Here is a 25,514-nt window from a genome sequence, read left to right as displayed (position 1 = left end):
TTTAATTGTTACAAACAGGCAATTCCAGCTGCTGTTGCCACAAACCATAACAGAGCTGTGGCTCTCGAATTTCTCCCTTCTGTGCCTGAAAATCTCCTTCAGAGCAGCTCTTGCCTGGAAGTGGAGCTGCAGGGACGTTTTGGGTGTCCCTGTGGTGTCCTCCCCAATGGCACCAAGCTGGGATTTGGTTCGGTCCATAAATCCCTGAATTTTTTCACTGAAATGTGAAAAGCAGTGGTTGTGTTAGGAAAACAAATGTTTTCCTGCAGGATTGGAGGGAGCTGACTCCTTGCAATTCTGCACATGCTGTTGTAATTAAGGCCCAGCCTTTCCTGGATGCTGAAATAATGGAATAAATCCTGCGCTCACAAACCCTGCATGTGCTGAATGCTTTCCAGCTGGGATGGGATGGAGCTGGATCCTGCATGGAGCGTGGAATTCAATGGAATTCAAGCCCTGTGTTCTTTGCTCCTTGGAAGGTGCAGGAGGAGGTGTGGGAGGGTGACAGTCCCTTCTGAGTTTGCTTACAGTTTAATTTATAAATTAAATTATTAATTTGTTATAAATATATATATATAAAATTAATTAAATTACATTATAAACTATTTTAATTTAAAATTTAATTCAAATAATAAAAATTATACTATATAATGTATATTGTATATATTATATGTATTATATATTTATATATTATATAAATATATCTTTATATTATAAATTAAATAATTTAATTATTAAATTTCAAGTTTAATATAATTTTTAAAATTTGTTGCCCTGCCACTTTCCCCTGTGCCAGTTCTGACCCACACAGGGATGGCCCTGCCTTTTCTCTGCTTTCCTCCTGCCTCCATCTGTACCATAATGCTGATTTTAAGGTGCAGGATGTCTGACGAAGTGCTTTTGTAGCTTCTGTTTTTATTCTGGTTGCTGAAAAACCAAGCAGGGATGTTCTGTAACAGCCTCACTGCTGTGACAGCATCCACCAGCAGTGAAATTTAGGAGAGGTGATGTTTGAGGAATGTTTTTCTAGACTAGGGGCTGTGTCATCAGCTGATTTAATTAATTCCAGCCGCTGATTCTTTCCTCAGGGCAAAGCTCAGAGGTCATTTCCCATCAGTGGCACTGCTGATTCTCAGGTTACAGCCCCACAGAATTCTGTTAATTCTTTGATGATTAAAAAATGACAGCTAATGAACACATCTGAAAATAAAGCTGCAGCTTGTGATGCAGCTTGGGCTCTGGTGGTGGACCAGTGACAGCTGTGTGGGATCCAAATGATTCATCAGGAATCTCTGACTGATCCTGCAACAGGAATTCCTTTCTGCTTTGAAATATTTGATATTTCCAGAGCTTTGCTCGTAAAACAAAATCAGCAGGAGCACAAAAGGATCAATGTGGAGGATCCAAGCAATTAAAGATGGTAAATTTTCTGTAAATTTATTTAATTAAACATATTTAATTTTATATTTAGTTTTCTGTAAGTTGATTTATTTAATTAAACAGATTTCATTTTCTGTACATTTATTTATTTAATTAAACATATTTCATTTTCTGTAAATGTATTTATTTAATTTTCTGGTTTGAGGTTTTGCTGTTCCAGTGTGGACAGCAGAGTTTCAGTGAAGAACTGAACCCTCCTAAAGACCTTTTCTGTCCAGAATTGGATAAAAATTCCTGTTTGTTGTGGTTCCTGTGAGTGGGGCAGGAGGAAGAGCAGAGTTGTGTCTGTTCTGGCACCCTTTGGGTGAGGTTCAAATCCTCATTCTTTCCATTGTGTGCACTAATGCTCTTCTGATTATTCCTCTGCAGGGACTCCTCCAAGGAGTGGCTTTTTCAGCATTCCTTTGGTATCAGCCCAAGAGCTCCCTTTCAATCTGCACTTAGAGCTGGAGCTAAAAATTGGTTTTTTGGTTGAAAACCAGTGAGAAAATGAGATTTAAAGCAGTAGGAATCCAGTTTGGGAGCTGATGGGGTAATTTTTAATAGGAAAGAGACATTTTGTGCCTTTTTTTCTGGAGGCAGTGTAGCACCCCTGCACTCACGCTTGCCCTAACGTGAGTCAGGAGTTGGTTTCTAACTCTTACAAGGATTTTCTGAGTTTTTCCAACCCCTGAGAGGAGGTAAAACCAGGAATCCTGACTGCCAGATCTCTTGCTGTGCTGTAATTTCATCGTTAGGTCAAAGGAGTGGCTTTTTCAGCATTCCTCTGGTATCAGCCCAAGAGCTCCCTTTCAATCTGCACTTGGAGCTGCAGCTAAAAATTGGCTTTTTGGTTGAAAACTGGCGAGAAAATGAGATTTAAAGCAGTAGGAATCCAGTTTGGGATTGGGAGCTGAATGGGGTAGTTTTGAATAGGAGAGGGACATGAGAAGCATTTTTTGCCTTTTTTCTGTTTTTACCTTTGCCCCAAGGGTGAGTTAGGAGTTGGTTTCTAACTCCTAAGAGGATTTTCTGATTTTTTTCCCCGCTTTCTTTCAGATTAATTCCTGGAAAATTTAAGGCCAAAGTTCTATTGGATTGTGGATTTAAAGCTACAAATAACAGGTTTATAAACATTTTTGAGAATGTGAGGTGACAGAACTCTGGAGGGACAGAGGGGAGTTTTAGAGGGGATTTTTGGGATGGGATTTTTTCCCTGGGATGGATTTCCCAGAGAATCTGTGGCTGCCCCATCCCTGGAAATGTCCAAGGCTAGGTTGGAACACCCTGGGTTGAATTTTCAAATCCCTCCCAAGCCAAACCCTTCTGGAATTCCATCAAATTCTCATTTAGAAGTCAAATGCAGTTGGGCTGGTGCAGCTTTGGAATGAAATTTTGCATTTTGCTGTCCCTTTGCATATGGAAAAAGGTTCATTTCTCTCCCTGTGATGCACAAAATCCCAGCCCCTTTTATCTGAGCTGTTTCTCTCAGATTGCTGAGATGATTTTTCAGAAGTGGGAGGTGGGAAAACAAACAGGCAGAGCTGGGCAGGTGATGAATTCCATGGGGCCCCTCCCAGAAGAAGCTCCCTGGGGATTTTTCCAGCTCCTGGATGATGTTTCCATGAGGAATTTTTGGAGGAGCACCATTTCTTGCTGCCTTCTTGGCAGTTTTAAAAAGTTTCAGCTGAGTGATTTGTGGTTTTAGAGCTCTGTAATTTTTATTTCCCTTAAATGACTCAAAGAGCTGTTGGCAAGTGTGGTTTTTTGGATGAGGGACAAAGAGTTAGTGGGAAAAGCTTCTGATCTACCTGGAATACAGAATTTTTGTGTCCTTCTGGATCCTCTAAATTGGACAAATGATAAAGAACTCAAAAATCTGCGTCAGGTACCCTGTGAGTCCATGAGATTTGTGTTCTCAGTTCTTCAGGAGCACAATAATAAATGAAATCATCTCTGCCTTTCCCTTGCCACTCCTGAAATGAGGGAGGTTGGCTGGCCGTGGTTCTGTGGACACCAAAATCCTACAATCTGTGCTAGAAATGCAATTTTTCTAAGTGAAATAGTAGGAAAAAAAAAGTGTTGTCATTCAGCTTGGAATAGCAAATCCATGCCTAAAAGTGAAGGTGGGGCTGGGGAATTGCATTTATTACCAAAATCTTGTTTAATTTCTCTGCTGGAAAACCTTTCCCATGGTGAAAACACAGATTTTTCACTCAGTGTGGTGCAAATCTTTAAAGAGACACCACAATCCCATTCAAAAACTGCCTGTTTCTTCATTTATGGGATTTGATTTATGGGACTTTGTGACAAGCTGGGAATCTCTCTTTTAATACCCACACCAACTTGTAGGTCCAGTTATACTTTGAATTTGCAGTGTGGGTGGAATTTATTACCTTGTATGAAGACAAGAGGTTTTTCTTTTTTGGTTTTTGGATTTTTTATTTTTATTTTTGGACCCAGTTTTTCATGGTGTGAGGAGTGAAGTGCCCTGGGATGGTTTTTTGGAGCTCTCAGGACCTGCAGAGCTTTGGATTCCCACCCTGCTCATCCCTGAGAGCTTTTTTATTTAATTTTCAGTGTTCTGCCCTGAGTTTGGAGCATAATTGCACCCTGGGGAAAGCCAAACCCCAGGCAGCTGTTGGAAATGGGCATTAAAGCTTTTACAGTTTTATTTTTTACCCCTAGGCTGTTCTCAAGAACTGCTTAATTTTATGGGGGCTTGTTAATATTTATTGTTTATTGGGAATGTGTGTTCGGGTCAGGATTTTTGTGACCTGTCCCTTTGTACTGAGATTTTTCTTGTTTTCCTGGCAGAGATGTGTGTGTCTCTTGGGAATAAATTCATTAACACCTGGGAGATTGAAATCCAGGCACATAAATAATTTAGTAAATAATACAGGGAGGAAAGAGGGAACTGAGAGAAAAGCCTGGAGATTTTCAGTGGGGCTAAAATGCTTTGCTTGTTTTATTCCAAACCTTTTCTGAAGAAATTGAGGAAAACAAATCTTAATGTTTCAGGATTCTAAAAATCACCCATTTCCTTGGCTTGTCTGCAAAAATAATATTTTTCCTAGTTTAGCTGGTCATGGGGCGAGATATAACACCATGCACAGTTGTGTCTAGCAGTGCTACAATCGAACCAGACTCTGTAGATCTTAATTTAAATGCCACAAAAATCTGTGTTTTAGTGGGATTTTCACACTTTGTGCACTGCACAGCTATTGAAATATTGTTCCTTAAGGAGCAGAAAAGCAAATTAGATTCCCTGCATGCCACTGCTCTTGGACAGCTAGTCATAAATAGTTTATATTTTATAGAAATATCGTAATATTTATTAAGTAAATTTACATAAGTAAAATAAGTATAAAATATAAAATATTTAAAGTATTTATTTATGTTTTTAAATATAAAGTATTTTGAATATAAAATATTTTAGGTATTTAATTATACCTAAAATATAAAATATTTGAAGTATAAAATAGGAAATGTTTTAATATAAAAAGTATAAAATAGAAAATATTGTTATAAAATATTTAATTTTAAATAGTTTATAAAAATATTTTATACTTAATTTGGAGGGAATGGGGCAGGATTTCTGGCTTGGGGCTGAAAGGGGAGGATGAGGTAGGGCTTGGCTGGCAGCCCAAGCAGCAGTTGGTTCAAAACACGTGGATTTTTTTGGAAGGAGTCCCTGTGGCACTGCTGAGGGCTGCCAGGACCTTGCAGTGTGATGCAGAGGGCAAAATGGGATTGCTGCACATGGAAATTCCCTTTGCAGAGTCACACAAGGAAGAAAAACCCATTTTATTCATGTGTTTATCCCTGTAAATTCAGCGCATTATTTTCATTCCTTTTTCTGCATTGGTTAGGTGGCTGAAGACTCTCTGTACTTCCCTCCCTCCCAACTTTCTTTTTGGATTTGTGTTCCTAAACCCCTCACCAAGTAAGGAGGTTTTCTGCTGAAAATCCCATTTTATTCCAGTGTTTATCCCTGTAAATTCAGCACATGACTTTTTTTTCAGAGGAAAGGAGAATTTTCTCCTGCATTGGGAGGGAGGCTAAAGGTTCTCTGTGCTTCCCTTCCTCTTTTTGGGATTCTTTTTGGATTTGTGTTCCTGAGCAGAATTCCTGGCTCCCCTCACCAAGTAAGGAGGCTTTCTGCTGCTCCAAATTCTGTCTTTAAACTTTAAAAATTCCAAGGACCTTTTCAGCTGGGCTGTTCTGCACTTTTCCAGCAGCACAATGTCCCAGCTCGAGGTGACACAGCACTGTGCTGCAGGGCAGAGCCTCAATAAATTGAATGATCCTTGAATAACCATAAAAAGTAAAGTTTTATTTTTTAAATCAGCGCAAATTTGGGGCTGATCCTCTGCTAAAAGAACACAATAATTCTTGTATCATTCATATGCTTAAACTTAGCTTAATTTGAGCTTTGGTGCAGGACCAAGTTGCCAAAACCTCTACAGCATCCCTGGAAGGTGATGAATAAATTATTCCTGGCATGTCAATAAGATTTGGAATTATCCCTGGCATGCCAAAAATATTTGGAATTATCCCTGGCATGCCAAATATCCCTGCAGGAATAAAGGTGGGGTGGAAAAACCAGGGAAGAGTCAATCCTGTGGGCATGAGTGTGGTGCTGGAGATCAGATGTGGCAGAGGATAACTGGGCTATAAATTCATGAATTAAATACATGAATGTAAATACTGGTAATTGCAGGCAGAACCTCATTTTTCCAAGTGGAATGAGACATCAACCCTGCACTTCCCATGTCTGTGGTGCTGAAAGAAAGGAGAATTTCCTTGTTGGAGGAAAGCAGAATTTCCTTGTAAACCTCTTTTTTCCAAATGGAATGAGATATCAACCTTGCATTTCCTATCTCTGTGGTGCTGGAGGAAAGGGAAATTTCCTTTTTAACCTAATTTTTCCAAGTGGAATGAAAACTCAACCCTGCATTTCCCATCTCTCTGGTGGTGGAGGAAAGGAAAACTTTATTATTAACTTCATTTTTCCAAGTGGAATGGAAAAGCATTAATGAAGCTTTTCCCACCAGTAAAGGACAATTAAGAAGAGCCTTGATGATGATCCCATGATAAAATGGGATTAATCTGGTGCTGAAGGACTTTGGGATGCTCTGGTTTTGTCATGGTGCACATTAACCTGGAATAAATCTGTCTCAGCCCTGCGTTTATGCATATTTCCTATCTCTGTGGTGCTGGAGAAAAGGAGAATTTCCTTTTTAACCTCATTTTTCCAAGTGGAATGAAAACTCAACCCTGCATTTCCCATGTCTTTGGTGGAAAGGAGAATTTTATTATTAACTTCATTTTTGCAAGTGGAGTGAAAAATCAACCTTGCATTTCCCATCTCTGTGGTGCTGGAGGAAAGGAGAATTTTATTATTAAAGTAAAATATTCATTTTTCCAAGTGCAATGAAAAATCACCCAGCTAATTGTGGAGGAATGCAGTCCGTGCCAGGCGTGCACAATGAAATCAGAGTGCAGCATTATCAAACTCATTGTTTAATTACCAATTAACTCAGTGCTGATGAATCAGAGCTATTAGAGGTTTGTCGGGTTCAGGTGCCATCAGGTGCATCCCAGTTTGTGTGCAGTCAGGAATTCTTCTTGGCAGAAAGAAAATGATACATGAGAAAAAAGAAAATTATATATGAGGAAAAGAAAATTATATATGAGGGGAAGGCTGAGCCTCAAAAATCCTTGATTTTCAGGCTGAAATCCTGTCTGGAAAAAAAGAAAAATTTAGGATGCTGAGGTGAGGTGAGAGGTTTGGGAAAGGCACAAATCCCAAATTGTGCAGGGAGAGCCAGAGCATCCACACACAATTCCAGGAAGCCACAGCAAGGAGGGGCTGCTGCCAGCATCGATTGTTTCATTTGCTAATTAGTGCTGAAATCTCCTCAAAGTCAAATAAAGCAGAGGATGTGAGCTGCTGGAGGTGCTCCCTCCTCCCCTGTCCCACATTTCCTCACCTCCTTTTTGGTTTTTTGTGGTGTTTTTGTTTGTTTGTTTTTTGGGTTTTTTTTTTTTTTTTTTTTTGGTGCAGATATTAATGGATGTGGGGGCTTTGCTGGTGTTTGGGTGAAGAGTTAGGTATTTTTCATTATTTGTCTCTGATGTGACCTTAGCTGTGTTATTTTACCTTCATTTCACCTGGTAGATGCATTTGACGGATGAATTAAAGGATATTTTGTGCATGGAGTGCAGCAAAGAGGGAGATGCCACAAGTCTGTGAAGAATATTGAATATTTTATGTGAATATTGAAGAAAAATCTCTGAATTTTTGGTGTGATGTGCTCTCTTTCTCCAAGGGGCAAACCTGGAGGTGAGAGCAGGGCAGGCAGAGCTTTGTTCAGACTTTGTGGCCAGGTGTTTTATTTTCTTCTCCCTCTGTTCTTTTACCTTCCTTCCACCTGGTAGATGCATTTGAGGGATGAATTAAAAGATGCTTTGTGCATGGAGATTTTTCTGTGGTAAAGAGGGAGACATTACAAGTCTATGAAGAATATTGAATATTGCCTGTGAATATTGGAGAAAAATATCTGAATTTTTGGTGTGCTGTGCGCTCCTTTTCCAAGGGGCAAACCTGGATGTGGGAGCAGGGCAGGCAGAGCTGCTGTGACCTGGAAATGTCATTTTTGCTCCGACTTTGTGGCCAGGTGTTTGTTTGCTGTGCCCAGCCCCAGTTAAACAGGAGGTTGTGTGTACTGGAGCAAGGCTGTCAACAGGCAGGACGTGACCTGGGAAATATAAACCCCTTTTTCTGACAGGGCATAAACATCTCCTTCTCTGGGCCTTGCTATCAGATGCTCTTTGGTCTTATTTTCAAACATGGAGTCAATTAACAATCAGGTTGAGGGCTCTGGGGATTTATCTCTAGGGTGGACCACATCCAATGCCAACATTTTTCACCTCAGGATGAGGTCTCTGTGAAAAAACACTTTTTTTTCCTTGCCATGCTGTTTTGGGCTGGAATATTCTTGACCTCAGGAAGAGCTTTCTGTGAGAAATCATCTTTTATTTCTTCTTACACTGGTTTGGATTGGAATATTCTTCACCTCAGGAAAAGGTCTCTGGAAGAAATCACCTTTTTTTCTTCTTTTACTGGCTTGAGTTGTAACATATTTCACCCCGGGAAGAGATTTTTGGGAGAAACCACTTTTTTTTCCTTGCCATGCTGTTTTGGACTGGAATATTTTTCACCTCAGGAAGAAGTCTCTGGGAGAAATCACCTTTTTTTCCTTGTTATGTTGTTTTGGCTTGGAATATTCTTTACCTCAGGATGAGGTCTCTGAGAAAAATCACTTTTTTTTCCTTGCCATACTGTTTTGGGAAGAGATGAGAATTTTGACTCCATATTTCCAGAAGGCTGATTTATTATTTTATTATCTATATTTATGATATGTATTATATTTGTTATATATATTATATTAAAAGAAATTATATATGTATAGGGGAGACATTTTGTGTATGGTTTTTATGGGTGCAGAAATTCTGCGTGTAATTTTTGCTGGGTGCAGAAATTCTGTGTGTGATTTTTGCTGGGTGCAGAAATTCTGTGTATTTTTACTGGGAGCAGAAATTCTTTGTATGATTTTTGCTGGGAGCAGAAATTCTGTGTATGACTTTTCCTGGGTGCAGAAATTCTCACCTGGGATTTCTGGGATGCCTTGAGTGTCATTTCCTGCAGATCCTGCCCTTTCAGACATGCAGATAAAATTCCTGGAGCACCTTTCTCTGCTGATCCAGCACTGGAGCTGTGCTGAGTGTTCCCTGTGGGACACACAAAATTCCAGTCTGTCCATGGAGATCCAGGTGTTGAAATCCTGGGTTTGCAGCTCCAGAATTACAGGTCTGAGAGCTTCTTTGCATTTTCAGAGATTTTTAAAGCCCTGAATTTCTGCTTTTTTAGTGGAGTTTGCTCCTTGGAGTCTGAGGATAAGTGACTAAAAGCAAGAATGGGATCATGTGATCTGATTCCTGCTGCCAAAAGATGAAGGGAGGACAGATGGTTTAGAAATTAAGTGAATATTTTACAATGTTTTTCTTTCCAATAATAGAAAAAAAAAAAAGTAGGTGAAATTGCCTAATATTGCCCTGCCAGCTATTAACAATGCAAATAAATGTGGAGAAAAAAAAAAAAAAAGGTGTTTATTCCTTAAAACGTGTGGGAATGCAGGCATTAGTGGTGGACTTATTTATTTCTATTAAAAAAAAAAAATCAATTTGCTCTTTTCTTCCTTCTAACCCTCCTCCACCCCGAACACGCCACTATTTTACCCCAGTGAGTAGCTTTGTGGTTATTGTGGTTTTTCTTCACCCAGCAACAAGACAAAAACATAAATAAAGGAAAATGTGCTGGTGGATCCACAGATTTCGATGAGACTTCAGGCTTCAGATTGTCAAAAGCAAATCTGGCCCTGTTCTGCAGTGAATTTGAGGCCAAGAATCTGGTTTTGCAGAGATCACAAATGTGTGATCTCTGACACAGCACAGGGGGATTTTAGTCCCCATCAGACATTCCAAGGCTCTGGGGAGACTCCAAAGTGGGAAATTGTTGAAATTATTTTAGTGCCTCCCAGTTTGGGGTGGTTGTCTGGAAAGTTGTTGTTCTACCCTGTATTTTGATTTGTTTCCTCTATTCTCAGAGTCTCTCATTCTTTAAACACAGAGCACCTGCTGGCACCAACATTTTATTGAATAAAATGCATTTTTCCTCAACAATTGGAGAAAACCGCTGTCCGTTCTGATCTGATGTGATTTCAAATTCCTGATTTTCTTCCTTTTGTTGTTTTATTTTGTTTTCCAGGGTGGTGAAGGAAGAGATCTCAGATGACAATGCAAAGCTGCCCTGCTTCAATGGAAGAGTGGTGTCTTGGGTATGTTGGATTTTGTCTGTGGAAATCTGTGTTTGATACTGGAAGCTGATTTTTAGATCTTGTTTTTGCTGGGATGAAGGGACACAAGGAAATAATAGTAAAGTAGGTTTATAGGAGTTTTTTACAGCTGAGCAATTGGAACAAAAGTGGAATTATCAGGTGGAATCAGCAGCTCTTTCATTTCTGTGCTGATTTTACAAGTTGAAGATCTTGCAACTTACACTTCTACAACTTTTTTATATTTTAACCATTTTGATATTTTAACCATTTTGATATTTTAACTGTTATTTTTATATTTATTATTTTTATATTTTAACTATTATTTTAATACTTTAGCTGTTATTTTTATATTTTAACTGAACTATTATTTTTATATTTTAACTATTATTTTTATGGCTTAACTATTATTTTAATGGTTTAACTATTTTAAAAATTTTAACAATTTTTTAATATTTTAACTATTTTTAAATTAACTATTTTTTAATATTTAAACTATTTTTATTATTTTAACCATTTATTTAAATATTTTAACAATTTATTTTTGTATTTTAACCATTTATTTTTGTATTTTAACTATTTATTTGAATATTTTAACTGTTTTATACCTTAAAATATTTGAGCAGCCCAGACATTGAGGTTGTACAGAATGAAGACATTTGCTGCCTGCTGAGCAGCTTGACCTTTCCCAGCCTGGCTTCTTGCAGGCAGGATTACATGGAAATAACACGAAAAATCAAATGCAGAATCGATTGCCTGCTGTTTCCTGCATGCAAGGAGAAGTGCAGTGTGTTTTTTCAGACTGGCTTTGACTGGGAGTTGCTTCTTGAGCAAAGATTCCTTGTGGATCAGCCCTGCTGGGAAATGCTGGATCACACTGCTCCAGCCACTTCTTCCTGCTCTATTGATTAATTTTTACTTTAGGGCACTCAGATTCTGGCAGCTGGGTAGTCCCAACAGGTGTTTAGTGTTAGGCAAGCAAAACACGTGGCTTTGTAAAGCTGAGTTTAAAATCAGTCCTCCCACTCACACCCAAATATGTGTTAAGCACTCAGTAGAGTGAGGTCTTAAAAATTGGGATTTTCAGTCTGTGCTGTCCAAAAGTAGCTGGGAATTGTGTTCAGAAGGAAAAGTTACTTTTCCCCCTTTTTTTAAGACCTCCCTACCTGTTTTTTTACCTTTTTGCTCCAACCTTTAGCCCAAGCAACAATAAGTGACTGATAACCAAGGGGACTTTTCCGAGAGCTCAGCCATGCGTTTCCTCCCAGCAGCATCAGAATGCCTTGGCTGGGGCATGGAGGAGTGCTTGAAGGCAGAATTATTTTGATTTAAAGCTGCATTTCTGATCCAATTCCAATCTAAAGCTGGGCAGTGCTCAGAGAAAGGAACGAGTACCACTTTCCTCCAGGAAAAAGGGAAGATTCCCTGGATGAGGGAAAATTGGTTGTCAAACGAATAAAACCATTGGCATTAGAGAATCAAACTGATGTTTAAACAAACAGAAAATGTTTGAGAGCTGAGGATCCATCTGCAGGCAGCACCAATTTATTAATTTCACAACTTTCTTCAATTCTTAATGAGGTTGTGCCCTGGGAACTGATTTGGGATGGGGATCAGTGCTCCAGGATGCCCCTGAGCTCTGCTGCTGCTGCTTTTGTCTCCAGTGCAAGGATCACAGAACGTGGGGCTCTGCCAGGGTGGCAAGGGATGGGACAAAAAGGGATTTCATGTGTGATTAACGAGCAGAAAAGAGAGTCCCAAAAGCTGCAGATGAAGCAGAGCAGGAAATGGAGCTGGGATTTGTGCTGCCATGGCCTGGGAGCAGCACTGGTGCCTTGTGTCCCTTGCTGGTCACCAGAATCCCTTGTGAAAGCTGCCCTGGAACAGGGGCTGGACAGACTTAAAGAATAAAATAGGGATTTTTATAATAATAATGATAATAAAATATCTAAAATATATAAATGTCTATAATATATATATTTATATTTTATAAATTCTAACTGTATAAAATATATAATATAGTTATATATAAATATAGATTTTTTAAATATATTGCATATATTATATTTATGTGTATATATATATATATATAAATATATATATATATATGTAATACTATTATTTTCCTTAATTGAGCATTTTTTGTGTGCTACACTGAATTTTTTCATGCTGCTCAGGATGAGTTATAAACCCATCCATATGTCAGGATGAATTACAAGCCCACCCAGTCCTGCAGAGGCAGCAAGATTGGAGAAAGTTGGGTTGGATTTATTCCTTCAAAACTTGTTTTTTTTCCTGCCTTCCCACCCATAAGCTACTCCCAAATTTCTCCTGGTTTAGTGCATTTTAGGAGCTCCTTTTGCAGATGATGTTGACAAGGGTTTCTGTTTAGCAATCAGCTCAAACATCTGGGTCTGACCTGCCTGATGAATTGCAAATTGCTTTTTCCACACTAACACCCATAAAATTGCAGGGCTTATCTGCCTCTATTTGCTGCTAATTACTGCAGGAGTTTTATGTAAATCTCACTGGAAGTTAATTGTTCCCTTTTGAAATCTTTAATATCCCATTCACTGGGACTTAACAGATAATTGCACACAAATCTTCCAGGGATAGCAAAGTTGGGTCTTTACCTTTTAGAAACATATATAAATATAATTTCTATATATATTATATATGTTTTTATATATGATATATAAATATATAGAAAATAATACAATATATAATATAGAAAATATAAAATATTACATAAAGAAATAAAAAGAAATATTATTTATATAATTTTATATATAAATATCATTATATATTAAACATATAACCTATAAATATATAGTTAGAGGTATAATATTATATATGATATATATTATATATATCATATATAAAAATATATATAAAACATATAAACTTTCAATATATTCTTTTATATATTTTAATATATATCATTATATAGAAAATACAATAATACAAATAATATAGAATATATTCTATTAATTATAATTATATATAAATAAAATTAGTTTATATTTATATGTATATATAATTATAGATAAAATTTTATATGTATATAATTTTTAAATATTATATATGGATATATAATTATATATGTACACACACTTTTTTTTTTTTGTGTTTCAGCCAGGGTTATTTACTTATCTGTTGTTTTTTGGTTTTGTTTTTTTTTAATGGGTCTGAGCTTTCTTTGTCCCCAGTGCTATAAAATGTGCGTCAGCTGCTGGGAGACAGTTGGGATTCTTGCACAAACCCATCTGTAAGGATTTTGTGGTCCTGGAAATCACTGCAGCATGTTTCACAGCCCCAGCACACGTTTGAAAATGTAAAAAACCCCTCAATGTACACAGCCCCAGCACTTGTGTAAAAATGGGAAAAATCAGATTGCTGTGCTCCTGGAAGTGACTGCAGTGAGTTTCACAGCCCCAGCACTAAATGTAGAAATGGGAAAATTCAGTGTACCCAGCACAGCTGATCCTCTTCTTCCTCCCACCTCTCCCTCCTGACTGAGCCCGTGGCTACTTTGAAGTTTCCACCAGGACTGACGTGGGGAAATGTGAGATTTTCATCTTTTTTAATCCCATTTGAATCCTTCTGTTTGTCAGAGGTGGGAACTTTGATCTGGGTGTCATCTGCAGGACTGATTTCCATAGGGGAAAATATTCCAGGGAGGATCTGCAGGTCTGGATTAGTGGTGAATTAAAATCCCTGCTGCTAATTAGCTATTTCAACTTCCTCCCCAGCCCTCTTATGTCCTGCTTGTTTTCCTCCTCCACAGCTCAGATCTCCTTCCTTTGATTTCAGCCTGGGTTTGTTTTTTCCATTTTTGTTTTTTCTTGTGTGGTTTTGGGGTTTTTTTTGCTGGTTTTGTTGTTGTTGTGGTGGTGTTTTTTAAGCATGAAATAATTTGGGGCAGAGCTGCTCTTTCCTAGATTCGTTTGCAAGGAATTCTTTTAAATCCTTTAAAAATCCTTTTTTTTCCTTTTAAACTGGGTGATCTTTAGTTTTTTGACAATACAGAGGCTATCATTAATTGTGTGTCAGAATTCTTATTTACAGTAAATGCATTTACACAAACACATCTTCTGCCAGAAATAGCTGATATTTGTCCTGTTTTTCTAACATAAAACACAAAATATAATTTTTCTCTGAGAATGATTTGTTTGGAGTTTTCTGGGACTTCTTAGCTGAATGAAATTATTAATGCCATTTTTGCTTTTTGCCTTTTTATTTTTGGGCCTTAACTGGGCAATTTGAAAAAAAAAAAAAAAGTGGAAGAAAATATTTTTTTACAATAAATTGTTTTTCTGTTCTCTTGGGGAAAAGTGGAATGGTGGAAGCTGGGAGTGTGGCAGGAATTGGTTTGTGACTGCTGCCAGCTCTGTTATCCCTGTTTTTTTGGAAGGATTTGCAACATCTGGGAACAATTCCTTGCCTGGCTGCTGAGAATGTGCAGTTCCCCATTGGCTGGCAGTGATGTCACTGCTTTCTGGGAGGTTTTCCCTGCTTTTTCCTCCCCATTATCTGGGTGCCAGCAGATAATTCTTGTCCTGTTTGTACATCAGCTTTTTCTAGCCTCTATTTGCAATTATAATGAACTCCGTGGTGGGGCAGAACCATTTGACAAGGGCAGCACAGGAGCTTCAGGGCAGGGAAATGAAAAAATAAAAATGCTCAGTGCTGAAGCAGGGAATAAAAATCCCCTGGAGCAGAATCTTGGATGAAATGAGCTGATTTCAGGGCCAGTCTCTTCGCAGTTTATATAAACCCTCACTCATCCCAAGCCTCATCTCAGCACGGACAATTTCTCCTTGCTCAAATAAAATCCTTTTGCTGATGAGGTTTTAGCAGAGCTGGGGAGTCCTGGTGCCTTTGAGGGAATTCCTGGTGGAGCACAGGAATTTTTTTGCAATTCCAGTTCTGCAATTGCTCCTTTGGGAGCAGCCTTGTGTGGATAATGGGGCACAGCTCGGAAGCTTTGACTTAGGATTTGAGCTGCCTCTGACTTGATGGGAAATAATTATTTCCAGCTCAGAGATGAATGTGGCTGTTGGGAAGTTGCTGTCAAAAATATAAATGGCTCTTTTGGCTATTTCTTTAGTCACTGGGATGCCTTGGGAAGGCTGAGCTAGAGCAGAGTTAAAGAATAAAGCAGGGATTTATGACAAGTTTCTCCTCAATGGATCCACCTTGGGCAGCACAAGAGCCCAGCCAGGGCTGCACCAAGATGAACCAAAATGGTCCCCAAAATGAACCCAGAATGAACCAAAATGGTCCCAAAAAATGGATGATCAGTCACAAAAAATGTTTTAGTCCACTGGCATCTTGGAGTGAATTGTCCAATTCCAGCTTTAGCCCATGCAGTCCAATCCTTGTTTTTCTCTCTCCAGCCCACGCTGTTTGTGCTCCTGGGCTGAGATTTGGATCATTTGTCCTTGGTGCCCAGCTGGAGCAGGAATTGTTTTGTCTCCCTGCTCTGTGCACAGAGCTCACCATCCCACAGTATGAAGCCCAGACCCACCCACTAAAGCAGCACAGAATGTGAAAAATAGAAAAGCCAAAACCTGAGGCATCACCTGGGATCAGTCCCTCACGAGGCTCTCCCTGAGCTCAGAGATACACCAAGAGCTGCTGCTGTTCCTCAGTGGGAGTTTCAATATTGTACTTTTGCTGCTGATAAATTAATCAATATTTCGCCAGATGAGATTTGAGATAAGGGATTTAGGATAATTCCCAAGTACACCACAGAAGAATTCCTGGTGCTTGCAGGAATTCTGTGCCTATCCAGACTGATGTTTTCACGTGGAACCTGAATTTAAGCTGAATTTAACCTGTTTTTCTGCAGGTTTGGCAGGAATCCCTGCACTTCCCCTCAGATCCTGGAAATTTGGCTGTACACTTGGAGAAGCTGGTGGGATTTTGAGGATGTAATTTTGTGTAATTCTGTTTTTTTTTTTTGTTTTTTTTTTCTGTTGGCAGCTGGTCCTGGCTGAGAGCTCCCACTCTGACACAGGCTCCCAATGCACCGAGAGCCACGTGGAGCTGCCCCCAGCCCTGGAGAGGACAGGAGGCATCGGAGACTCCCGGCCCCCCTCCTTCCAGTAAGCCCCAATTTATTCATCAGATTCTCCTTTAGCAAATTGATTTATCAAATTCTCATTCCCATCTATTTCTCAGCCTCATTTCCCTTCCTGCTCCAAGCCAGCTGTTTGTTTCTGTGGTTATAAAAATCAAATATCGAGGAATAAAAAGGGGCCTGAAAAACCCCTTTCATTCTTAGAGTGAAATATTTATCTAAAATATTTATCCAATATGAGATATTTGTCCAAAATATCTCATTTTCCTGGCCCACATCATTCCAGTAAACCGAAATTCTCATTGATTTATTATTGATTTATTCCATCTATTTCTCACCCTCATTTCCCTTCCTGCTGCAAGGCAACTGTTTGATTTTTATAAAAATTAAATATTGAGGAATTTAAAGGGGGATGGGACTGAAAAAACCCTGTCATTGATAGAGTGAATATTTATCCAAAATACCTCATTTTTCCAGCCCCCATCATTCCAGTAATTTACATTTGTTTGTGAAATTCTCATTCCTATCTCTCGCCCTCATTTCCCTTCCTGCTGCAAGCCAGCTGTTTGTTGTTGTGGTAATAAAAATTAAATATTGAGGAATTAAAAGGGGGATGGGACTGAAAGCCCCCTGTCATTGTTACAGTGAATATTTATTTCATATGAAATATTTATCCAAAATATCTCATTTTCTCAGCCCCCATCATTCCAGTAATTCCCATTGATTTATCAAATTATCTTTCCCATCTATTTCTCACCCTCATTTCCCTTCCTGCTGCAATCCAGCTGTTTGTTGTTGTGATCATAAAACTCAAATATTGACGAGTTAAAAGGGAGATGGGACTGAAAACCCTCTGTCATTGTGGAGAGTGAAATATTTATCCAAAATATCTCATTTTCCAGCCTGTTGTGGGTGAGTTAAGTAGGGAGGGAGCCCAAAATGCTTTTTGCAGTGATTAGTGTGTTCTGTGTGATTAGGGAGGCTGCAGAGGCAGCTGAAGGCTGCTGGCAGCAGGGAGAATTTCCACCAGGAATAATAATTACAATTCCATGGCCATCCAGAGGCTGCCAGCCTCAGCTGTGGCTGGGAATATCTGCTTTGATATTCTTATTTCCTCTTCCTGATCCTTAGATATCTTCATTTTCCAGGGAATTTCCACCAGGAAAAAATTCCTCTTTCCACCAGGGGGATTTAAAGCAGAGCCTTGTGCTCTTAGGCTGTGTTTGGAGAAGGAAATATGGCCTGGATTTGCCTTTTTTTCAATTTTTTTTTTTTTTGGGGATGGATGTTGCCTGGAAGAGCTCTCAATGTTATGAGTCTTTTTAAAATAAACCTTTTAGCGGACAAGAAATGCTGGGAAATCCTGGCAGTGCCTTGATAGGGCTGTGCTGCCCTCCTGTGTTCTGATCTGGCCAGAAAATAAAACCAGGCTTTTGTCTTTCCTGGCCTAAACCTGCCTGGCACAGCTGCAAGCACCAGCTTTGTTTAAAAAGATAATTAGCTGATAGTTAGGCACGAGGTTTGTGGGTCTAATGCCCTACTGGTCCTCCTGCTTTGTTTTTTTTGGTTTTTTCCCCTTCAATTTTTGCTTCACCATTGAATGAAATCAATATATATAGAAATAATTAATTAGATAGAACATTTATATATTATAAAATATATATTATATATTACATGTTATGTATTATACAATGTAATATATAATATATTACATATAATGTAATGTATGATATTTATGTTATATAAAAAAATTTAATAATTATTAAAGAATTTAATTTAATAATTAATTTATTTAATAAATTATTTGGCTCAGCACTGGGGGAAAAGGCAGCTTTTTTTTTTTTTTATTTTTGCACCCTTTTTAATGGTGTAAATCCCATTTTAGAGGCTGGTTTGAGTGAGGATCCTGAGCAGGAGTCAGCAGATGGAGCTGCTGGGATGGACAAGAGTGACCTGAGCCACATGCATGTCACCTCTTCCCTTTGCCAGCTGTGCTGCACTCAACAAGAAATGTTAAAAAATCTGTGTGGCAGCACTGAAATACCCCTGGCATTTTGGTAGGGAGTAAAATATGTTCCCTTGGTAGGGATTAAAATGTGCCCCCAGATGTTTTCCTGAAGGACAGCCTTGATGTCCTCATGGCTGTGGTGGGCACGTCACCCATCACATCTGTGCTCAGGGAGGGGGGTGGGCAGGAGTTCTGAAATGGGGAAATAGCTTCACCCTCAGGTGCTTTGGGGTTCTCTTTTCACCCCTCAGGTGGTTTTGTTTTTTTTATTTTTCACCTCTCAGGTGGTTTTGGGTTGTCTTTTCACTCTCAGGTGTTTTTTGGGTTCTCTTTTCCCCCTTGAGGTGTTTTTAGGTTCTCTTTCCCCCCTGAGGTGTTTTTGGGGTGTCCCATCAGCCTGGGCCAGTGTGCAGCGCTCACCCTCAGCAGTTCTGTCCCCTCTGCCCCAAGCTGCTCCTGGCTGGAGCTGCCTGGGTGGGAAGGGGACCAGCAGAATAACGCAGTGATTGTCCCCCTGTGCTCTGTGCCAGCCCCAACGCTGCCAGCAGCAGGGATGGCCTGGACAACGAGACAGGAACCGAGTCCGTGCTCAGCCATCGGCGTGAGCGGCACCGGCGCAGGAACCGCGAGAGCCACGAGGATGGTGAGTGCCTCATCCTCCCCTCCCTCATCTTCCTCACGGCTCCCAGAGCAGCAGCTCCTCTGTGGGGTTTGTGAGGGTCCCCAGGATGAGGTGAGAGAAGAGAATCTGACTCTGTGTTCTCAGAAGGCTGATTTATTATGATATGATGTTAAATAACATATGATATGATATAGTCTATTCTCTATTCTATATTCTATTCTATTCTCTTATATACTCTTTTATTTTATATTATATAATATTTTATTTTATATTACATATTCTCTTATATTAATGATGTTATGTTATATGATATTATGCTATACTATATTATACTATACTAAAACTATACTAAAGAATACAGAAAGGGTACAGACAGAAGGTTTAGCAAGAATGAATAATAAAAACTCATTGCTGACTCCTCAAAGTCTGACACAGGTGATGGTGATTGATCATTAATTAAAAACAATTCAATGAAACCAATAAAACATGCACCTGTTGGTAAAGGATCTCCAGCCACATCCCAAAGCAGCAAACACAGGAGAAGCAATCAGATAATTATTATTTACTTTTTTTCTCTGAGGCTTCTCAGCTTCCCAGGAGAAGAAATCCTGGTGAAGGGATTTTTCAGAAAATATCACAGTGACGCTCCTCCTCCTCCCCAAAGACTCCTGGCTGCATTCCTGCCAGCTTTCAGGGAGTCTTCATTATTATTTTAATGCAATAATTTGATAATTGCTCTGAAACTCTTTGAAGCTCATCGTTTTTGCCAGAAACACTCCACAGTGAAGTGGCAGAGAGATTGTTTTTGACAATGTGCAGAACTTTGTGTAGCATGAGAAGATGAATGGCTTGGCTGTTGATTTCTCAAGGTTTGGATCAGCTGTGGTGTTTTCTGCTGGTGTAACAGAGGCTCTGAAGATCTTTTTTTATACCTAAATGCACCCAAAGTGCACGTATAAAATGCAGAACTCCATCTCTTGCCTCTGGTCTGTACATCAAAGGAAGCTTGGGTTTTTCATTCATTGCCAGACAAGAATTTCCAGGCTTAATTAAGAATTAATAGGTGCCACCCATTGTGTTTAAAATGGTGCAGAATTTGGAATACTTGGGCCCAAGAAATGCCATCACAGCTTTTATTCACAGCTCCACCCACCAAAGCATTTGCCTCCAGTTAGAAATCAGATTTCTACTGAGGGATTCTGTTCGTTTAACCCTTCCAGAGGGTCACTGATGAGGAGTGAATGGAAATCCCTCAGTGGGAGGAGCAGAGCTGTCTGTGCATGATCCTGACTGCATATTCCTTTGGAAACTGACAGAAAGAGGCAGAATCCTCTCACAGTGTTGATTAAAAACTTGTTACAGGAAGAATGTGAAAAGGGGAGTTGTTTTAAGCATGAAATCAGTGCCAGGGCATGTTTTGCTCTGGATATTTTTGGCATAAGAGCTGGTGTTGGTGGATGGAATTGTGTGAGCATTGTAGTGGTCAGAAACCCATTCATGCATTTCCCTTGAGAAGGAAATGGGATTAGTTTCCCTCCTTTTACCAAAGCCCACGCAAGAACCTTACTACAGTCACAAACATTACTTTTCTCTGAATTTAGGCCTTCTGCCTGCAGCAGGTGAGTTCTGTTAGTGTGCATAGAGCAAGGAGAGCTGCTTTAAGACATTATTCAATGTCCATGGTGTTTCTGTTGTCATAACAGTATTAAATTTAGCAACAACAACATCCAGTACAATAACAACACCAGGAGTGTGTTGTTTTCAGTGGAAAGCAAATCTAAAATGCACAGTTCAGCTCTGTGTCCTGGATTGCACTGAAAGAAGTGAAATACCCAAAACCTGGGAAGGATTTTAAGCCCTTTTCATAAGAATGATCACGGGGTCACTCTTTTCTTGCACCTGCAAGTCTTGTGTGGATGTAAAATGGGGCAACAGCCTTTGGAGAAGGGGGACAAGGATGGGGAAAGGGCTGTGACACCTGGATCCAGCTGCTGTGTGCTGGGAAAATCCTCCCTGAAATGCAGCGAGAGTGTTTGATGTGCTCCTGCAGGGACTCGTTTGAAATGCCCAAATGACAGCCCTGATGCTTGGCAGAGGGATCTCCTGCAGCTCTGTGTTACTCACAGCTTTGTGCCAGAGGATTTATTCCAGAGGCACAGGAACAGCTCACCCCAGCTGGACAATTTGGAAGTGTTTGGTACAAAGAATCACCCACCCTGGCAAAGAGGATTTTCCTGGGTTCCCTCAAGGGAAGGCAGTTCTTGTTCCACAAGAAAGCAGGAGCAGGGTGTTGCAGCCTTCATTTCAAACAGGTGAAGTGAGAAAAGGTGTGAAGGTGCCATTTGGGAACAGAAACACTAAGCTGGAACCTGAACAGGTCAAACAGGCTGAGCTCAGAGCACTGGAATTGAGAGGTTCCACAGAATGAAGGTTGGGAAAACCCCAACACTAAACAAAGATTTTTTTGTGCTTCTCTCCATTTTAATTTACAAAAATTGCTTCCTAATTTTACTGGAAAACATTGCCAGCTTTGAAGTGCAGCAAGATCCTTGCAGAGGTTTGGTTTGGAGTTGGGGTGATGAGAATTCCCCAGATTCTCCAGGGATAATGAGCAGTGTGGTACCACAGGTGGGTTGTTCAGCACAGCTGCCTGAATATTTCCCTTCATTTCTGCAGGGTTACTCACCCCAAAAAAGCTGATTTTGCTGAATTCCACACACAGAGTGATAAATATTGATTGCAGCTGCAGCTGGAGGGTGTGGGACACACCTGGGTGATCTGACAGTGTTTTCACACCTCTTCCCACTGAAAATGCAAAAGGATTTGGGGTATCCCTAAGTTCTTCCACCCCTTTCCCATAAATTGCATTCCTGTTTTAAGTGCACAGACAATTAATCTCCATCTGTGCTTTTATATTCTCTGATTTCAAAATAATCCCCACAAAGATGGTGCCTTGAGGAATGGAATAAAACTCCTTTTTTGGAGCTGTGTGACACTGCAGATACAAACATCAAGAAAACCTCGAGGAAAACCGATCTGGAAAAAAAAAACATCAAGATGTCAGAGCTCCCAACAAATGTCCTCATTGCTTTGGGAGGTTGACAAAGTTCTTACTAAGTGAAAGTAGATCGAGGATCTTAATTGGGGTGGTGGGAGGTCTGCCTGGCACATGTGCTGGGGACCCCCGGCTGGGAGGAACAAAGCTGCCATGTCAGTTTGGTGAGCAGGAGTGGGAAAGGGGACTGCGGGAGCTCTAATTAGGTAGGTAATTAAGGGACAGGATGGTTTTTTTGGATGTTGAGGAATGTTTTATAGCTGCTGCTGGGTTCCTGACAAGTCTGCAGATGTCAATGTCGATGCTGAGGTTTCAACACCCACTTTGCTGTGGGGTCAGTTTAACTCTTGAGCAGCCAGTGAGAACCCTTCATGTGGGCAGGCTCACAGATCCCCAAATGTTTGGGAAGAGGAGCAGCTGCAGATTTCCCCTGGCTGCTGCAATATGTGGAGTTTTAACTGTGATTTATGACTGCAGGAGGGCTGGGACTGCAAAACAGCTGGGGTGGGCATGTTGGGCCTGACTGGGGTGGAGGGACTGGGGCTGTGTGAGGATCCAAAGAACTTCAGTCCCAAGGCAAGTCAGGGCACAGGAATGCGCCCATAAGGCAGGATGACTAATAATAAAGTGCTTTTCAGACCTTCTGATACCACTTTGTCTGTCCTCAATACCCCTTCAGTGACAATTAATTATCCTTTTTCTTTCTTGGTTTCTATGTCAACCTTGGTAGGAAATTCTTTCAGGGGATAAACATGGATCCTCTTCTCAAACTTCTCTCTGGCTCAAAGAATTCACTGTAAAACCTCTCCTACATCTCCTGCTGTGGTGCCACAACCCCACTGTAGCCACATTTCTCTTCACAGAGAAGAGCAAGGCACAACTTCCCAAGAGTATTTCTGGGATTCATATTCTCTAAACCTCAGAGCAAAGAAAACCAGTTCTTATCTCATTTGCTGTGCCTGTGTTTGTGCAAAATTAGAATGCAAGATGGAGATTGTTTACCCAGGGGGATGGAGTTTTGTTTCATTGGCCTGTCAGGGCCAGTTGCATGTGTGGGGACTGTTGGGTGATAGTCACCAGATGAGTGCAGTTGAATGCTTGGCAAATTCAGTTTAGATGTAATGGAATATAGTGTAATATAATATAGAATAATATATTTTTTATATATATATATATATATATATATATATATATATATATATATATATATATATATATATTCATATATATGTTCATAATAAATAAATAGTATAGTATATATAATATACGATAATACATAATGTATACTACACTAATATAATATGGAATAATATAGTATAATAAAGTAATTAATTAACCTTCTGATATCAATGGAATCCTCCTCATCATTTACTCTACTTCATCATGGGCAAAAATATCTATGATATCCCCCTGGGCTGTAACAGTCTATTATAGTAAATATAATATGATATGATATAATATAATATCATATTGTATGTAATATTATATAAACATACTGTAGTATAATATAGTAAAAAAAAGTAATTAATTAACCTTCTGATATCAAGGGAATCCTCCTCATCATTTCCTCTACTGCATCAGGGGCAAAAATATCTGCAATACCCCCCTGGTCTGTAACACTCCTTTCCTGTGCCCTGCAGCCCCCAGGATCAATGGGCACCCCAAGCTGGACAGGCACCGGGAGCATCCCCCTGGCTACGACAGCTCCTCCACCATGCTGAGCAGTGAACTGGAGTCCAGCAGCTTCATCGACTCTGAGGATGATGACAACACCAGCAGGTACAGCCCTGCCAGGGACACAGCGCTGGGCACCTCTTGGGCTCCTCTTTTTTTTTTTTTTTTTTTTTTTTTTTTTTTTTGGTGGGGGGGTTTGGTTTTTTTGGGTTGGTTTTTTTTTGTTTTTTTTTCCTTTCATTTCTTTAGTGATTTTGATACCTTGAGAAAGAACAGAGACTAGATGAAGAATAAAGTAGGGGTTTATGAAAAGTTTCTCCTCAATGGATCCACCTTGGGCAGCACAGGAGCTCAGCCAGGGCTGTACCCAGGATGAACCAAAATGGTCCCAAAATCCACGGCCGGGCACGGGGTCTCTCACTTTGATCAGTTCTGCTCCGTTTGCATCTTGGAGTGAATTGTCCAATTCCAGCTTTAGCCCATGCAGTCCCATCCTTGTTTTTCTCTCTCCAGCCCACGCTGTTTGTGCTCCTGGGCTGAGATTTGGATCATTTGTCCTTGGTGCCCAGCTGGAGCAGGAATTGTTTTGTCTCCCTGCTCTGTGCACAGAGCTCACCATCCCACAGTATGAAGCCCAGACCCACCCACTAAAGCAGCACAGAATGTGAAAAATAGAAAAGCCAAAACCTGAGGCATCAGTACAGAATCTGAAAAACAGAAATGCCAAAGCCTGAGGCATCACTTTGAGCACAGGTTGTTCATCAGTGCCATCTCTGTGTGGAATCACTGCTCAGTTTTTGGGTCGAGGGTCTGGGCCAAATATATAATTCTATGAATTATACCTATAAGTTACATCTAAAGATATTTTTGTTTTTCTTTAAGAAGTCTTTACCTCTGTTATTTGGTCCAAACCACTGCTTCAGTTGAAAGAAAAGCTCTGCTTCTCTCCTTTTCATAGCAACAATGGCCACATTTCCAGATCAAAGCACTCTGCCTACCTATTTATAAAGGAGTGGTATGACTATTAAAACAAAATACTGTCAGCAGAGGTTCCTAATAAGTGTGCACTTTACTGGAGCTCAATTATAGAGGAATACCTGGGTAATTGTATACTCTACTCTGAGACCTATGAGCAGTTCAGGAATTCATCAAAGTTAATGCTGTTGCAAAGGCTGCCATGGATTTGTGGCTTCTTCATTATTTCTTTCTTTTTGTGTAGGCAGAGTGTGTGAATTATTCCCTACTTGAAAAATACCTCTCATTTCAAGACATCTTTGTTATATCTAAAGATGTTTTTGTTTTTCTTTAAGAAGTCTTTAAGCCAATACATTTCATGGATTTAAAATATTTCTTTTCATGGATGTAAAACAAATCTAAAGTATTTTCTTTCATTTTCCTGGCCACATTCTCTGGAATATTCTTCATTTTCCTGGCCACTGGCTCTAGAGCTGTTGTTCATCCCAGTGGACTCTGAAAATCCAGCATGGATTTGTCAGAGGACAACAGGGTGACAGATCTCTGGTGGGTCACAGTGATCTGCAGCTAGAACAAATAAGGCAGGACGTGGTAATTTTGATAAAACCATGAGATTTTTAATAAAAACAGCAAAAAGCAACTACTCCTGGAGATCCTGAACCCCTTGATGTGCTTACAAACATGATCAGCTTTTGGATCTTGGTGGATCTGTTGGGTCTTGCAGCTGGTCAGGGTTTAAAGACCTCACAATTCTGATTAAAGGCTGAGAGATTTAG

General features: G+C 39.8%; 1 protein-coding gene across 3 annotated transcripts in view; it reads left to right on the top strand.

Annotated features, from left to right (window-relative positions):
* DVL1 (dishevelled segment polarity protein 1) overlaps positions 1 to 25,514 on the top strand; it is a 48,628-nt gene that overhangs the window by 3,438 nt on the left and 19,676 nt on the right. For all 3 annotated transcript variants that reach the window (XM_058039209.1, XM_058039208.1, XM_058039211.1), the window contains exons 2-5: positions 10,253 to 10,322; positions 16,308 to 16,429; positions 18,943 to 19,055; positions 23,730 to 23,868. In XM_058039209.1, the coding sequence (XP_057895192.1) occupies positions 10,253 to 10,322; positions 16,308 to 16,429; positions 18,943 to 19,055; positions 23,730 to 23,868 (444 nt within the window). The remainder of the gene's footprint in view (positions 1 to 10,252; positions 10,323 to 16,307; positions 16,430 to 18,942; positions 19,056 to 23,729; positions 23,869 to 25,514) is intronic.

The sequence above is a fragment of the Melospiza georgiana genome, chromosome 22 (assembly GCF_028018845.1).
Source record: "Melospiza georgiana isolate bMelGeo1 chromosome 22, bMelGeo1.pri, whole genome shotgun sequence".
Taxonomy (NCBI): Eukaryota; Metazoa; Chordata; class Aves; order Passeriformes; family Passerellidae; genus Melospiza; species Melospiza georgiana.
This window is presented reverse-complemented; position numbering and strand designations above follow the sequence as displayed.